This window comes from Eleutherodactylus coqui, chromosome 12 (genome assembly GCF_035609145.1).
Source record: "Eleutherodactylus coqui strain aEleCoq1 chromosome 12, aEleCoq1.hap1, whole genome shotgun sequence".
In the NCBI taxonomy this organism is placed as follows: Eukaryota; Metazoa; Chordata; class Amphibia; order Anura; family Eleutherodactylidae; genus Eleutherodactylus; species Eleutherodactylus coqui.
In genome coordinates, this window is record NC_089848.1 from 113,971,813 (window position 1) to 113,986,949 (window position 15,137).

General features: G+C 45.3%; 1 protein-coding gene across 1 annotated transcript; it reads left to right on the forward strand.

Annotated features, from left to right (window-relative positions):
* The first annotated feature begins 4,775 nt into the window (after nt 1-4,775).
* On the forward strand, nt 4,776-9,809 carry LOC136587065 (uncharacterized). The gene is made up of 4 exons (XM_066585502.1): nt 4,776-5,048; nt 5,362-5,541; nt 7,894-7,974; nt 9,569-9,809. Exons 1-4 carry the CDS (start codon nt 4,875-4,877, stop codon nt 9,743-9,745), a joined length of 612 nt encoding a protein of 203 aa, XP_066441599.1. The 5' UTR covers nt 4,776-4,874; the 3' UTR covers nt 9,746-9,809.
* The last annotated feature ends 5,328 nt before the right edge of the window (nt 9,810-15,137 follow it).

Genomic DNA, 15,137 nt, shown 5'->3' on the forward strand with positions numbered 1-15,137 from the left:
TGCTTGGTACACAAATATGCAGGAAAATAGCGCAAATCCTAGGTTTTCCTGCTCATGCAAACGTAATGCAAAAGACATGCACAAATAAGTCCATCTGAAGCTGCCATTAGGGAAATATTACCATATTTACCTCTCCTCTCATCTATCCCCTCCCCTGATTGACTGTCACACTCAGAAGGTCTCCTCTGTGTATTCCAGCCACATCCCTGCAGGGCAGCCCCATGTCTGATGCTCATGTTCTGTCAATACAAAAAAATATATATACTTACCTATTCCTCCCCAGGCAGTCTACTAACCTGATCTTCACCGCACCGATCTTCTCCTGGCTCCTGCAGTCCCTCGGGTCATGTCACCCAAGCTGGCCAGATCCTCTGCTTCCTGCTATGTAGTGTACATTGTTGACATTCTGCTTCCTGCAGGTCAGTGTACCTGGTCACTAGTGACATAATGTTCACTGCCTAGCAGGGAATGCCGAATCCTCGGCAGTATGCTTTAGTGCACAGACGCGGGGTCTCACCGCTTTACATACTATATGAACTCTAGTAATGAGACCCCATGACCTTTGATGATGTCACCAGAAGGAGGCAGAGCATGTGGAGAAAGATCAGGGGCATATGATCGGGGACAGAGCATGTGGAGAAAGAGCACTAACTCTTTCTCCACCCCTGATCATCCGGAGTGAGTTACATGCTCAGCCCCTAATCACATGATGGTGATGCCATCTCAGATCCTTCTTCCGGAGGTCATCCTGAGTGAGTTATGCAAACCCCCACGGTCTCAGTTGCTATGGAATAGAACCTGTGATGATGTCATCCTCATGTGATGTGGGCGGAGCACGTAACTCACTCGGGATGAAGGACTTTTGATGATGTAATCGTCATGTGATCAGGGGCGGAGCATGTAACTCACTCACTCACGGACTTTAGTAGTTTGATGAAATGAAGCCTGTAAAAAAAAAGTGAAGCATGGGGGATCCATAATGTTGTGGGCTGTTCTGCTGCCTCTGGGGTGGGAGGCTTGAACTTGTTTCAGGAATAATGAAATCGGAGAATTATCATGTGTTACAAAGTGTAAGAATAGGTTTGAATTGAACATACCAGGTCCTAGAGGCAGGATATGAACGAAAGCTCCCGGCCAGAAGAACACAATGGTTAAGAAGGTAAAAGGGACTGTTTTAAACTGGCCTGCAATGAGTCCTGGTCGTAATTCAATGGAAAATCTTTGGAAAGAGCAGAAAGAGGAACCAACATTCAGGGGCCGTGGTGGCCAAAGGATGTCCAACCGGGTATTGGGGAAGGTGCCTTTAATCCTCTCCTTGTCATATACTGCGGTGTATTCTTTTTAGAAATGACTGCATTTATAGTGATGGGGAAACTTTTCTGTTGACCCTATTTGGACATGACCTGAAACCCTTTAAAGACGCTGCCCAGTTTCGTACTTAAAAGGGTTTTGCCACTACCTGAGGCTGGATTCAGACGAACGTATATCGGCTGGGTTTTCACGCCCAGCCGATATACGTCTTCTCTCTGCAGGGGGGGAGCCTGGAAGAGCCTGGAGCAGTGCTCTGAGCTTTCGCCCCCTCTCTGACCCTCTGCACTGTTTGCAATGAGGAGAGGCGGGACGGGGCGGGGCTAACTCTCTGAACTTAGTCCCGCCCCGCCTCCTTTCATTGCAAATAGTGCAGAGGGGCAAAGAGGGGGTGGAGAGGAGGCAGAAAGGGGGCGGGAGCTCAGTTCCTGCTCCTGGCTCTTCCATCCTCCCCCCTGCAAATGAGGACACCGTATATCGGCTCGGCGTGAAAACCGAGCCGATATACGGTCGTCTGAATCCACCCTAAAGTTGCTTCACAACCACTTTGTACTTCTTGGTACATATAATTATACATATCATTTTTTAGTTTTTTTAACGGCATTCACTGTGCGGTATAAATGACATGTAAACTTTTTTGTACATGTTGGGATGATTACAAAATGTGATTGTTCTCAGCAAGAGAAACGACGTAATCTTGTAGATATGATACCTTTTAATGGTTAACAAAAATACATGATGTAATAATAGCGAGCTTTCGTACCAACGCAGGGTACTTCTTCCGGCTTAAATGGATTGGATCTGAAGAGGCATGCATATTTATACACACTTATAACATACATACTTATGACAAGGCACAGATATGGATGGGATTGGTTCGCACTTAAAAGGAATTCTGCAAACCAGAAAACAAACTTTTTTTTTTTTGTCTGGGCACTGATAGCGGAGTGAAAGTTTTATGGTCCCTAAATTACTGTTGGGGGGGGGGGGGGGGGAGGTCAGCAGGCTTGAATTGCTACAAGAGATACACAAACATTTTTAGCTAAACACTGATAAGGGAGTGAAAGTTTATGGTCCCTGAATTACTGTTGATGGGGGTCTTATCTGTATAATAAATGTCTCACACTTCCCATTCACGCATAAATCCTGGGGAATAATTTAACCCAGTATTCAGCGTGTCAAAGGTTGTTATCAATTTATACTCCCAAATTCTTCTGTGGTTTTGTGACTTGAAACCGCCCTTCAATATCAAAACTCACAGTGATACCAACATTATATTTCTTTAGGTTTTTCCACTTTTTCACAATATAACTCCTTTTTGGCAATATATATATATATATTTGCATCGCTGCATTCAAAGATCCATAGCTTTTTTATTTTTCCATGGACAGAGCATTGTAAAAGCTTGTTTTTTTACAGGACAAGCTGCAGCTTTTATTGGTAGCATTTCGGGGTACATAAGACTTTTTTGATCATGAGCCATTGCAGCGGAACGTTGGCTGTCAGTCACAGCTGGCACCTCAAAACACAGACTATTGTAGGTAAAAAACAGAATTGTATCTCCTCCATGTTCCTCCGGGACATCAGGTTGTGACAGAGCGGCAGGAAAGGTTTCTGCTGTAACGCGCAGCTCCCCCCCACCCCCATCCAGCTACAGACAATCATCCTTTTGCTCAGAATATTTCAGCACTGAGGACAGTAGCAGAGGCCCTGGGTTACCCCCAAACCTGAGACCCCCCTTTCCCCATCACCACACTGTGTCTAAAGTCAACACCACCTTTCTGTGCTAGCAGGTTTAATTCTCGTCAACCCCAAACCAGACCCCTAAATAAATTTGGACCCCAGACCAGACACATACTTGCCCTCCTCTCTCTCACGTTCTCTTCAGCTCTGAGCTCCTGGATCTAAAGAGGAGTCCAGGAGTGAAGAAGATTAGTATTATCAGCCATTATCTATTGGATTAATGTAATAGATAATGGTCAATTAACCCATTGCAATCCAATTTTGGATTCAGGGTTTCCTAGGGGGCTTTCTCTTTCTGCCATTATACAATGGTGCCATCTGCTGGTTACAGCCAGTACTGCAGTATGGGACATGCTGGAGAGGCCCCCGACAACAGAGCGGCCAGTAATATACAGTAAGAATACCCTGCTGGACGTTTTCCGACATCGGAGCTGTACAGCCTTCAGTCAGAATGTCTTCAGATGTCAGACAGTGGATTGGAGAGGGGTAAAAAGATAAAAGGTGAAGTGGTGCATCAGCTCAGGGCTGCAATCTGACATTTCTGTGCCGCAGAGAGCCATTACCGGAGGTGGGGAGAGACAGGGGGTCTTTGGGGAAGGGTGGTACTATGTAGGACACAAGGTGGCAAGGGCTCAATGTGGGGATAAGGGGGTAGAGGGAGACAGTTTTAGGGATGCTAAGGGGGAGAAGCATGCAGCACTTTTCCTTCCAACCAAAAGCTGGTCAGTTGACGGAACCATTCGGCCGCATGGTTTCCCCTTTCCCTGCTCCCCGGACAGAGCAGGAAATCAGAATCCCCAGCGCAGGTGTGCACGTCTTGCATCTACTTTGGCCACACCTGTAATTACCTTTAGGTAGTTTACAGAGCTTATTTGCGCATGAACAAGTTTGGAGATGGCAACAAAGAGGCTGTTACACACGTGTCTGCGCATAGTACTGCAATTTTTGCGCATGCAATGCCAGTTCACATGTTTAATGCTCCCTTAAAATGGCTATGTAAAGCTAAATATGGGCCAGCTGTCTTCTTTTACCAGCGTTGCCTGCAGAGTCACACCCTTCCCCTTGATTTTTCTTAACCTGCCATAAACTTCTATGGCAGCTAGCTACATAAAACGCAGAATAATAGGGCAGGTCGTATTTTCTCCCGCATGCAGGAATTGCACGTCAGAAACACGTTCATGACAATGAATCCATTGAAATCAATGGGTTCTATTCACCACAATTTCCACGCGTGTAAAAACGTGCGCAAACTCGTTCGTCTGTTTAAGCCCTTAAAATGTAACCAGGTTTCAATCATTGCTTTACTAGTACACGTGCTCGGTGATAAAACATCTCCTTTTAGCTACAAATCAATATTCATTGTTTATAATCTTAGCTAATATCATCTTGATTTAATATCTTAATATTTTGTTTAACCAGTCCAACTATTTTCTTGTATTCATTACTGTATTGTTTTTGTATCTTTACGTTTATTTTTCACTCTTACAGTCGCTGGTATATTACCTGGTGCATGTCCCTTTAAATCCAACCGTTATGGAAGATGATACTTGATACAATGTAACAAGTCAGTTTATACAAACTCTCCAGACTGTAGAAGTGGAAGCTTCCGTGTCAGATATCACATAATGTTACATCCTCCGGATTATTCTGCACGGATCACTTTTCATAAGCTGCATTAACGCGTCCGGTTCTGATTTTCCACTATTTGGTTTTCGGGCCAGAGTACAAGAAACCACAAAGTAAACAGGAACTCCCCGCTCCGTCTTCAGACACTTTACTGACCTGCATCCAAGAGGCTGCACAGTCCAGGAGCTGCTGTCTGGATGATGCACAGGATGCAGAGCTGGATCAGGGTGCTCCTATTCCTGGGGTGCTCCGTATTAGGTTCCAGCATCCCCCAGGAGGACGCCCTTACTAATGCAATTACTACTTGTAACAACAAGCTGAAAACAGACTTTGACTTCAAATTTTTGAACCCTCTGAAAAAAAATCCACAGGTAATTTAGAGACAATGTAGTATAATATGTTGTGTGTGTTATAGGTAAAAACATGAATGTTACATTTTTTGGAGGGGGTTTCTGCACAGGGAATTATCCCGGATCTATTACCGGTTGCTACTCCTATTTATTGTAGGTGACATGTAGCTAGGTGACTTACTGCTAATCCCCTGTAGTACAAAATATCAATATTAGTCAAGAGAATTATCACGTCTTAAAGGGTTCGTAAACCTGAAATTCTAAAGTTGGAGGAAGAGTTAGGAATATTAATAATGTCATTTTAACTCTTCTCTTTCTCATTTTCTCTCCGTAGAGCAATGGAGTGTTCTTTAAATATTCTTCATCATTTCAACGCCCAAGTAGCAACATTCAACGTATCTTTCCTTGGCTTTATAAACTTCCCAAATATCAATTTGTACTGACGACGGCGTGGAAGAAGCCGCTCGCAGAAACCAACAGTCTTAACCCAGAACTGGGAAACTCGAATGGCATGGTATGTTCTAACTATAAGACCAACCATAAAGCTTAATGCATACTAGATAGTGCCCATGTTATACCGGTAGGGTCCATATCACTATATACAAGAAGATGTATAACTATACCGTGTGTATATATATATATATATATATATATATATATATATACACACACACATACACAGGAGATACCCAAGTTATACCAGCATGGTTCAAATCACTATATACAGGAGGATATATAACTTATAGCAGCTGTACATATATAATTATATACAGAAGATACCCAGGCTATACCATCATAGCCCATATCACTGTATATAAGGAGAGGTATAACTTTTATCTGCTGCACATATATAATTATATACAGACGATACCCAGGTTATACCAGTATGCTCCATATCACTATAGACAGGGAGATGTATAACTTTTATCTGCTGTACATATATATACTGGGTAGCCTAAAACTGTATACACACTTCAATAGTGGTTATCTGTATCCTTTTTAAAAATCTGAATGGAATTATGGGGGCAATGTGCAGTATTATCTTGCATCTAAAGATATCAGTAGTCGCATGATTGCTAAAGTCACCATATGGCTGTCAGGTGAGTCAAATAAAATGGCAGGGGCAATGCTGCTCATGCAGTAGTTTGCCAAATCATTGGATCTTAATGACATAATACAAGATATGTATAACTTATACCAGCTGTAGATATAAAATGATATAAGGAAGATATCCAAGTTATACCAGCGTGGTCCATATACAAGATGATATAGTATATACCACTGGGTAACTCAGGGGAATAGCTATGGTAGGACTGCAGTGGGGGTATGTGCCCCGGGTGCAATGAGGAGGAAGGGGGGGAATAGCCAAAGGAGGTATCAGCTGATTGCTGCAGGGAAGCAGACGATGAGATATATTTAGGGCTAAAGGACCTTTGATGCGATGATAAGGTGATCAGTCATTTATAGGAGATCTGCTTGGAGTTGGGCCACAGGACTGCATGGTCACAGTACAGCAGAGAACTGTGCTGAAACTGTTTGGTGCGGTTTGCAAAACCATGCAACCAATAACAATCAATTTACAAACAGTGCAACATACTGTTAAATGCATATTTCAGCTGCATCACATCTGCCCAGATGTCACATTGTGGTGCGGTACCCTCAGATGTCCAGATCCCGACTCCACAAGGTAGGAATAGATTAGATAAAAATGGTTAGTCTTTGCACCGAGTTCAGGAAGACCCTGCTACACCTCTGGGTAACCTATGACAGTAGTAACGTATATGCCAGCTATACCTTCAACGATCAATGGTGGGATATCCTAGGGTTGGACACTGCATATACGAATATCAGTATATGCCAGTCAGAGATCTGCACTCTATATATACAATATGTGTTGTTTTATATATTATCCTACCAAAAGTAGTCGGACACTTAAGCAAACATCAAAAGTAGTAGTATTTCTTTACATATGCTAATAAATAGTGGGGCTCCTTTGGCCCTAATGACATCAGATACTGTCCATGACATACTTTTTACTAACCTCCGATAAACTTCAGATGGTGTTTTCCTCCATTCATCCTGCAAACATCAGGCAAGCTCTCTCAAAGAGGATGGATACTGTTCATATTTCCTGATCTGACATTCTTGTTTGTCCTAAACATGTTCAGAAGGTTCGGGTCAAGACTCTGCAGGTCAATCCAATCCTGAAACATCCATACCCTCAAACTGATGTAAGGCAGCGTTGGAATTGTGACGAGGCACATTGTCATGTCGGAAGTATGGCCGACCATTCCCACAGTATTGCCACATTATCAGCAGCACATTATTGTCTAGAATGTCAAGCTACACCTCCATGTTCATGGTTCTTGTCACTACAATGAACGGACTGAGACCATGCCATATAAAACATACCAAGACCATAACGGAACCTCTGCTGTACTTAACTGTTGGCACAACACACTGAGTCAGATGTTCCCCAGGTATCCTCCACACCTAGTTATGTCCATCTGCTTTGAAGATGGAGTAGCATGTTTTGTCACTCCATAGAATGTTCTCTTATTGCTCAACTGTCCAATGATGACGCTCCTTCCACCACTGTAGATGGACTGATGCATTTTCTTTGAGAGAATTCAACAGATGTTTGCAGGATGAATGGAGGGAAATACCAGCTGAAGTGTATCAGATGTTAGTAGAAGTATGTCATGGAGGGTATCCAATGTCATTACGGCCAAACCAGGCCCAACTAAGTAGTAACATATGGAAACTAATACTACTTTTGCTTAGTGTCCAATTACTTTTAGTATAACGTATAACATTAGAACAATCCGTATAATGAACACTTAGATCTTCTTGTTATTTCTTTCAGGTGATCAGAACATGTTCCGGCTACTTGACCAACCAGGAACCGATGAAGTACAAGGTTATTTGCAACAATGGTACAGATGAGGTGCGGTGCTCACTATCATTACGTCATTTTGTATCATTTTATTCTGTCTCTGCTTGAATTCTGGGGTGATGTGCAAAACCAAGTGTGAGAAAACTGGAGACGACACAATAATTCAATGCTGTTCGGCAGATGGCAGTGTTCTCCTAGGGCTGAGTATCAACCAGTCATCCCTATGCCCGCCAGCAGCCAGGTAACCCCTGGTCATGCCTGGAGCTTCCTGCACTACCCATACTTACTATGCAACCTAAATTTTGCAAGGAGGAAGAAAGTGATCAGACAGATATAGTTCCGTCTGGTGAACTTTGTGCCAAAGTGTCAACTTTCATGTGATGCTCAGTCTTCTGTGCAAATTCATGTCTTAATACTTCTTTCTCGAGTCCAGAGCTTAGTTATTCTGATACAGAATAGATATGAATTGGAGTTATGGACAGTGTATCAGATGTAATGCTCCATTTATATTGAATGAGAATCAACCGATTCTCATTTGCCCAAGTAAATGAGCTGATGACGCCATCACTAACTCGTCCAGGATCGGGCAGCCAGTTCTCATTGATAATTGTGCAGTGTTTCACATTCAGTGCTTAAACAGCGCAATACGTACGTGAGACGGCGCTGATTTTCATGCCGGCTGAAACTGAACGATGTGAAATGCGTGATTCTCATTCGTCGTTTGGTTGTTGGCTCGCATTTAGGCCGAAGAATTATTTTTCAGTTTCGCTTGTTTGGACAATTTAGTGAAAAATGTCTTAATGCAGCATAAGTTATATGAGAAGATTAGGTCCCCTATAAAGAATGTCTAGATGTCTTCTCCACATCAGGATTTTGCAGTAGAACTGAATGGATCATGGCTTGTCAAGCTTTTTCTACTGCGGTAAACTAAGAGCAGCACAGTCGGAGGGATGTACATTAAATCAGAGATGGCAGCAGCAATCAGTGTATGATTACTCCTAAAGCTACGTCTGCTGCAATATGGTATTAACAACCAGGGGTGACCCTCATTAGAGAAGACCACCTCACAGATTGAGAAGAACTGGTCCAGAGAAAGACTGTGGGTGTAATTGGAGTCTAGCAGGAGATGGCCAATACTTGTCCTACAAATCTTTATGGGTACATAGATGACGTCTCTTAGGGTAAACTCACACGAGCATTTTATCGCGGCTATTTTGTCGCAATAAAATGTCGGCCGAAGATCGCGACCATCTGAAGCAGTGGATTCCAATGCATTCATTCAGATGGTCGATTTTTAGCTACATCAGAACATCGCGACCGTGATAATAGGACATCACTGCCGAATACCCGGGCCGATGTTTTCACGTGGCTGAAAAAGATCTGGCTTTTATGGTAGCTGCCAGCAAAGGGAGGGGAAAGGAGTTTAGCAGAAGCTAGCGCTGCTAAACTAGGTCAGCTGCCTGTATTGAGCCAGCTGAGGCATTTATGCCAGCCGAAGGAATTCTGGGCTGCGGCCTTCTCTCGTTCATTCGTTTTTCGGCCACGTTGCGGCCGGCCGAAGAGTTGAGGTTGTCTGTAAAAAATCTGCACCCTAGGTTCACAATCATTCTGTAGAAAGACACATCCTATTTTTCCTCTGGTTTAGGAGACAAATGAGGAGACAAGCGAGGAGACAAGCATGGAGGTGACACCGATGACAACCAGCAGTTCAGAAGAGAGTTCAAGTTCCGAGTCGAATGAAGAGTCCTTGGACGACGACACTTGGGACATCTCCCGATGTCTTGGCTGCATATTTGGAATGATAAATGCACCAATGGGTTGATAATCATCATCATCGTAGAGCATTACAGGTCCTGTGGATGAACTGATCCCCCTATGGCTTATTGAGGGAGAATTCTGGATAATTGTGCGAATTCAGTATTTTTTCCTGTCCATTATAATATTTGGTTATTTCTCTTCCTGTAGTTTGTCTCCTGGGTGACCACCATTTGAGTACATTCAACTACAGAAAGGGTGTAGTCAAAAAGACGGGTCCAGCGCTATATGTCAGGACTGATGCCCTATATTGAAATAACAATGGCGAACTTGAATAGGGAGGCATGGATGTGCTACATGATGGTATGGCACAAAGTGGATTTCAATTTTGTGTTGTGGCCCCTGTAAGATTTAGAGCGTAAAACCCAACGGTAAAGTTGAAGAGGAGCATGTGAGAAGCAGAAATCCGCTTTCTGGGTTTTTAAGTCCTGCGGGACCGCAGCTATGATTGAAGTATACCTGATGTGAACTTTCCTGCTACGACAGGGGAGATCATACAGGAAGTCATCCACTGCCGTCTGCAGGAGATTCAGGTACCGATCCACATAAGCAGAGGTCCAATGAGGTGATTGCGTCAAATTCCAACCACACGTTCATGCTGAAATTTGCAGATGTCTGACTAGGTTGTGCTCTTGCTAGTAATTTGTACCGCATCACACTGAATTGGCGCTTTGCCGTTCACTAACATGGTCCAACAATGATGGAATCACACTGGATTGAGTGGCTCCATTCATTTATCATAGCAGTAGGACGACACTGAACACCCCTTCCTTACAGTCATAGCAGAAGTCTCACGGGACTCAGACGCAGAAAGCAGATTTCTGCTTCTCAAATGCTACGCTTCAGGTTTGCAATTTGGTTTAACTTTTTTTTTTTTTTTAACAGGGGCCACAAAACTGAAATCTATGTTCTGGGGCCCCCAGAGGCCCGAGCTACATACCATCGTGTAGTCCATTACAAGGACGCCATTGTTATTTCAGTACAGGACATCAGTACTGACATATAGCGCTAGATCAGGATTTTCAACTCCACCCTGTATAATGAAGTGGTCACACGATATGTCTGCTGTACGGTGGTCTGTCTCTCTTTCCCACTCCTGTAGAAGGTAGGATGAGCCATTTGTCCAAGAAATCCAAATTCACAAAGATTTATCCATCATCATCCTCAGTCTCATAATCTTTTATTTTACTGATCATGGAAGTTAAAAAAAAAAAAAAGTCCCATTCCGCCCCTCGCCTCGCTTGCAGCCCCAGAATATAATCAGATGAATCTAGCAAGCATGGCATGGGGGAACAGAGGGGTGAGATGTCCGGGTGTCTTTCTTCTCAGCTGTGCATAAACTCATCCTTGTGAGGATCTGGGAAGAAGTGGTGCAGCAGCTAGGACCTAGCACTACAACTTGGAGTGTTGCACTTTCACCCTTCCCCAGTCTTCCAACTATGACCCATTAGAAGGCAACATTCCTGCAAATCAATGTCAGGCCTTTTAACAAGCCTTGTACCAATGACAGGGAGTATGAGCCAAACCAGGAGGTGCAGATAAACCACGTACAGACGGTTTTTGCGCTGATCAGTGTGCAGCAGCTAGGTGGCTGGCTGGGACCCTATACCATTCCTGACCCCCAGTGTAAGCCTCTCACCCAGCAACCAGTCTGTCTATACATGACTATCTTTTTCCTCTGGAGAAGACTCTGGCTTCTATTCCCAGTCATTGTTACAAGGCTTGGTTAACCCTTTCCAATCCAATTTGTATCCTGGTTTTCCTAGGGGGAGGTTTCTCTTTTTCTGCCGTTATACAACGGCGCTATCTGCTGGCTAAAGCCAGTACTGCATGAGATGACACGTTGGATAGGCTTTGACAGCAGAGAGGCTGGCAATATACAGTAAGAGAACCCCGATAGACGTCTTCCAACATCAGAGCTGTACAGCCTTAAATCATAATGTCTTTAGATGTCAGACAGTGGATTGGAAAGGGTTAAAGATCTTCCATTGACTTGTGGGAATATTTCTATTCTTATATGGTAGGTGGCGCAGCAGAGCAGAAATTCAGCTGCAGGTGTGCCACGGATACGGACGGCTTTCATGGGTTCTAATGGAAGTCTGCGGGAGCCGTCCGTGCGGGAAACCCGCAGAAAATGAAGCATGCTGCGAGTGATTTTCCGCACTTGCGATCTGCGCGGCTGGGAAAAATGACGTCTGCAGGTACTTACTTACCTGTGGGTGTCCAATGCATCCCTATGGGCACGGATCACATGTGCGGTACACCCGCACGGATTTACTAAATCAATTTACCTAGTGGACATGAGGCCTCGGGGATTTTGTTTTTTAATAAAAAAGTGCTTTTCCACTAGAAATTTCATTTATTAAACAGAAATAAAATACAGCATATATATCGCCCTGACACACAGAACGATTCAAAGATATTCCACCTTCAATTTACAAAATAAGATAGTAACAGTGTTTAATAAACCTTTCAATTCTGTGCAAGAATACAATGTCCTTTATACTCCAGTCACCTCTAGAGCTGCATGCATAGTCCTGCAGGCTGCCAACTGGCTGCAGCTAGTCATGTGACCTCTCAGCTCTGACTGTGTAACTGTATTCTGAGCCTCACAATGCACAGGAAACCTTTTGAATGCAGCTCTGGAGGTGACTGGAGCATAAGAAATAAAGATCAGTGCAGTAAAACATTCACACAACTACTCAATGTTACATGAACAATACACCTAGATGAAGAAGAAAAAAAGAAAAAGATTTTCCTTTTGACAATTTGGATGCGTTTTATTGGCGCTTCCAATTATTATTATAAGAGGAGGTCATGTGGACTGGTTCGGGATTTTGTACAGGTATTCAGCTTAGCTGCAAGTATGGATATTGGGAAGGAACCAAGTAAGGGGGATTTTTTTTCCCCAGTCTCCATCTATAACAGGGCCATAAAACAGACATTCTGCAGAGGAAATCTGCCCCCATCCAGTAATGATTGGGAGGGGGCTAATAGAGAAGCTGCAGGATCCAGTGCCGAACTGTCTGTGGATGGTGGTGCGGGCATTACTGAGTAGACGGACAGAAAAGTGATGGGTATTATGGTTAGGGGGGGGGGGGGGGGGGGCAGAGCCATCATCAAGCCTTCGGCCTCATCAGACTACAGGATACTCATGTCACAACCAGAGAAGCTCTTAAATATGGAAGGCTGCAGGTTCCACGGCTGGTTTGGCTTAGCAATACTAATGCAGCTGGTATACAGAGACTTGATCTTAGGCAATGCTCCACGGGGAAAAAAGCAAGCAAATAGTCTCATCCGAAAGGAAAAGATTGCAGCAAAATCAGAGACTCCTCCGAAAGGAAGAGCGGTCCAGCTGCAGCGGGAGTCCTGCCACCGCGTCATACAGACCAGGTACTGGCCGGCGGGATAGGATGCCTTAGGCCACTCTCACACACCGTGTCGGCCAACACCATGGTAATCGCGGAAAGCAGCGCATGTGAGAGCGGTCTTTGGGCGAGTTCACACACAGCAGAACTGTGGCTGCGGAATGTGCACAACGTACGGTATAATGTAAGTGAAGGCGGTTTTAACAAATCTTCATCGCTTTTCATAAGGCGAGGTTCACACTGGCGAGGGCGCTAGCATCGCGGGACTATGCAGGGGGGGGAAAAAATTACTATTTTTTTTTAAAAGCGCTCATGTGTACGAACCTATTCAAAGGAACGGGGCTCATATTAGTGCATCGCGCAACGCACAAATCTCGTGGGATTTTCTTGACCTTGTAAAAACGGCCTGAGAAATATGCAGCAGAAAATAATCATGCTGCAAACGTGAAACTCTGCAGAATGTGCGCCGCAGAAAATCAATGCTTCTCATAGAACAGAACCATGAAACCACTCGTTCTTTCTTTCGGAGGAGTCTGGTACGGCTGGCACCAGACCGCTCTCTTCCTTTTCGGAGGAGTCTGGTACGGCTGGCACCAGACCGGTCTCTTCCTTTTCGGAGCAGTCTGGTACGGCTGGCACCAGACCGCTCTCTTCCTTTTCGGAGGAGTCTGGTACGGCTGGCACCAGACCGCTCTCTTCCTTTTCGGAGGAGTCTGGTACGGCTGGCACCAGACCGCTCTCTTCCTTTTCGGAGGAGTCTGGTACGGCTGGCACCAGACCGCTCTCTTCCTTTTCGGAGGAGTCTGGTACGGCTGGCACCAGACCGCTCTCTTCCTTTTCGGAGGAGTCTGGTACGGCTGGCACCAGACCGCTCTCTTCCTTTTCGGAGCAGTCTGGTACGGCTAGCACCAGACCGATCTCTTCCTTTTCGGAGGAGTCTGGTACGGCTGCCACGAGACCGGTCTCTTCCTTTTCGGAGGAGTCTGGTACGGCTGGCACCAGACCGCTCTCTTCCTTTTCGGAGCAGTCTGGTACGGCTAGCACCAGACCGATCTCTTCCTTTTCGGAGGAGTCTGGTACGGCTGCCACGAGACCGGTCTCTTCCTTTTCGGAGGAGTCTGGTACGGCTGGCACCAGACCGGTCTCTTCCTTTTCGGAGGAGTCTGGTACGGCTAGCACCAGACCGATCTCTTCCTTTTCGGAGGAGTCTGGTACGGCTGCCACGAGACCGGTCTCTTCCTTTTCGGAGGAGTCTGGTACGGCTGGCACCAGACCGCTCTCTTCCTTTTCGGAGCAGTCTGGTACGGCTAGCACCAGACCGATCTCTTCCTTTTCGGAGGAGTCTGGTACGGCTGCCACGAGACCGCTCTCTTCCTTTTCGGAGGAGTCTGGTACGGCTGGCACCAGACCGCTCTCTTCCTTTTCGGAGCAGTCTGGTACGGCTAGCACCAGACCGATCTCTTCCTTTTCGGAGGAGTCTGGTACGGCTGCCACGAGACCGGTCTCTTCCTTTTCGGAGGAGTCTGGTACGGCTGGCACCAGACCGGTCTCTTCCTTTTCGGAGGAGTCTGGTACGGCTGGCACCAGACCGGTCTCTTCCTTTTCGGAGGAGTCTGGTACGGCTGGCACCAGACCGGTCTCTTCCTTTTCGGAGGAGTCTGGTACGGCTGGCACCAGACCGGTCTCTTCCTTTTCGGAGGAGTCTGGTACGGCTGGCACCAGACCGGTCTCTTCCTTTTCGGAGGAGTCTGGTACGGCTGGCACCAGACCGGTCTCTTCCTTTTCGGAGGAGTCTGGTACGGCTGGCACCAGACCGCTCTCTTCCTATCGGAGGAGTCTCTTCCTATCGGAGGCAGCTAATTTACATATTGATCGAAATATACAAGTACGACTTGTAATTTATATTTTGTATATTTCGAGTGTAGTACAACTCAAAATCTAACCCCGGCGACTTCAGTCCCAATTCGTTGTTCTCCCAAGGCTTCAGCAAGTGCCCGAAACGATACCCTGCTAGTTACAGCTCATTCACAC

What these genes read in the sequence shown, in the direction of transcription:
- LOC136587065 (XM_066585502.1), top strand. Translation starts at nt 4,875, where the DNA reads ATGATGCACAGGATGCAGAGCTGGATCAGGGTGCTCCTATTCCTGGGG. An exon ending in CTCTGAAAAAAAATCCACAG is followed by an intron (nt 5,049 to 5,361) that starts GTAATTTAGAGA and finishes TTCTCTCCGTAG; the next exon opens with AGCAATGGAGTGTTCTTTAA. An exon ending in TGGGAAACTCGAATGGCATG is followed by an intron (nt 5,542 to 7,893) that starts GTATGTTCTAAC and finishes TATTTCTTTCAG; the next exon opens with GTGATCAGAACATGTTCCGG.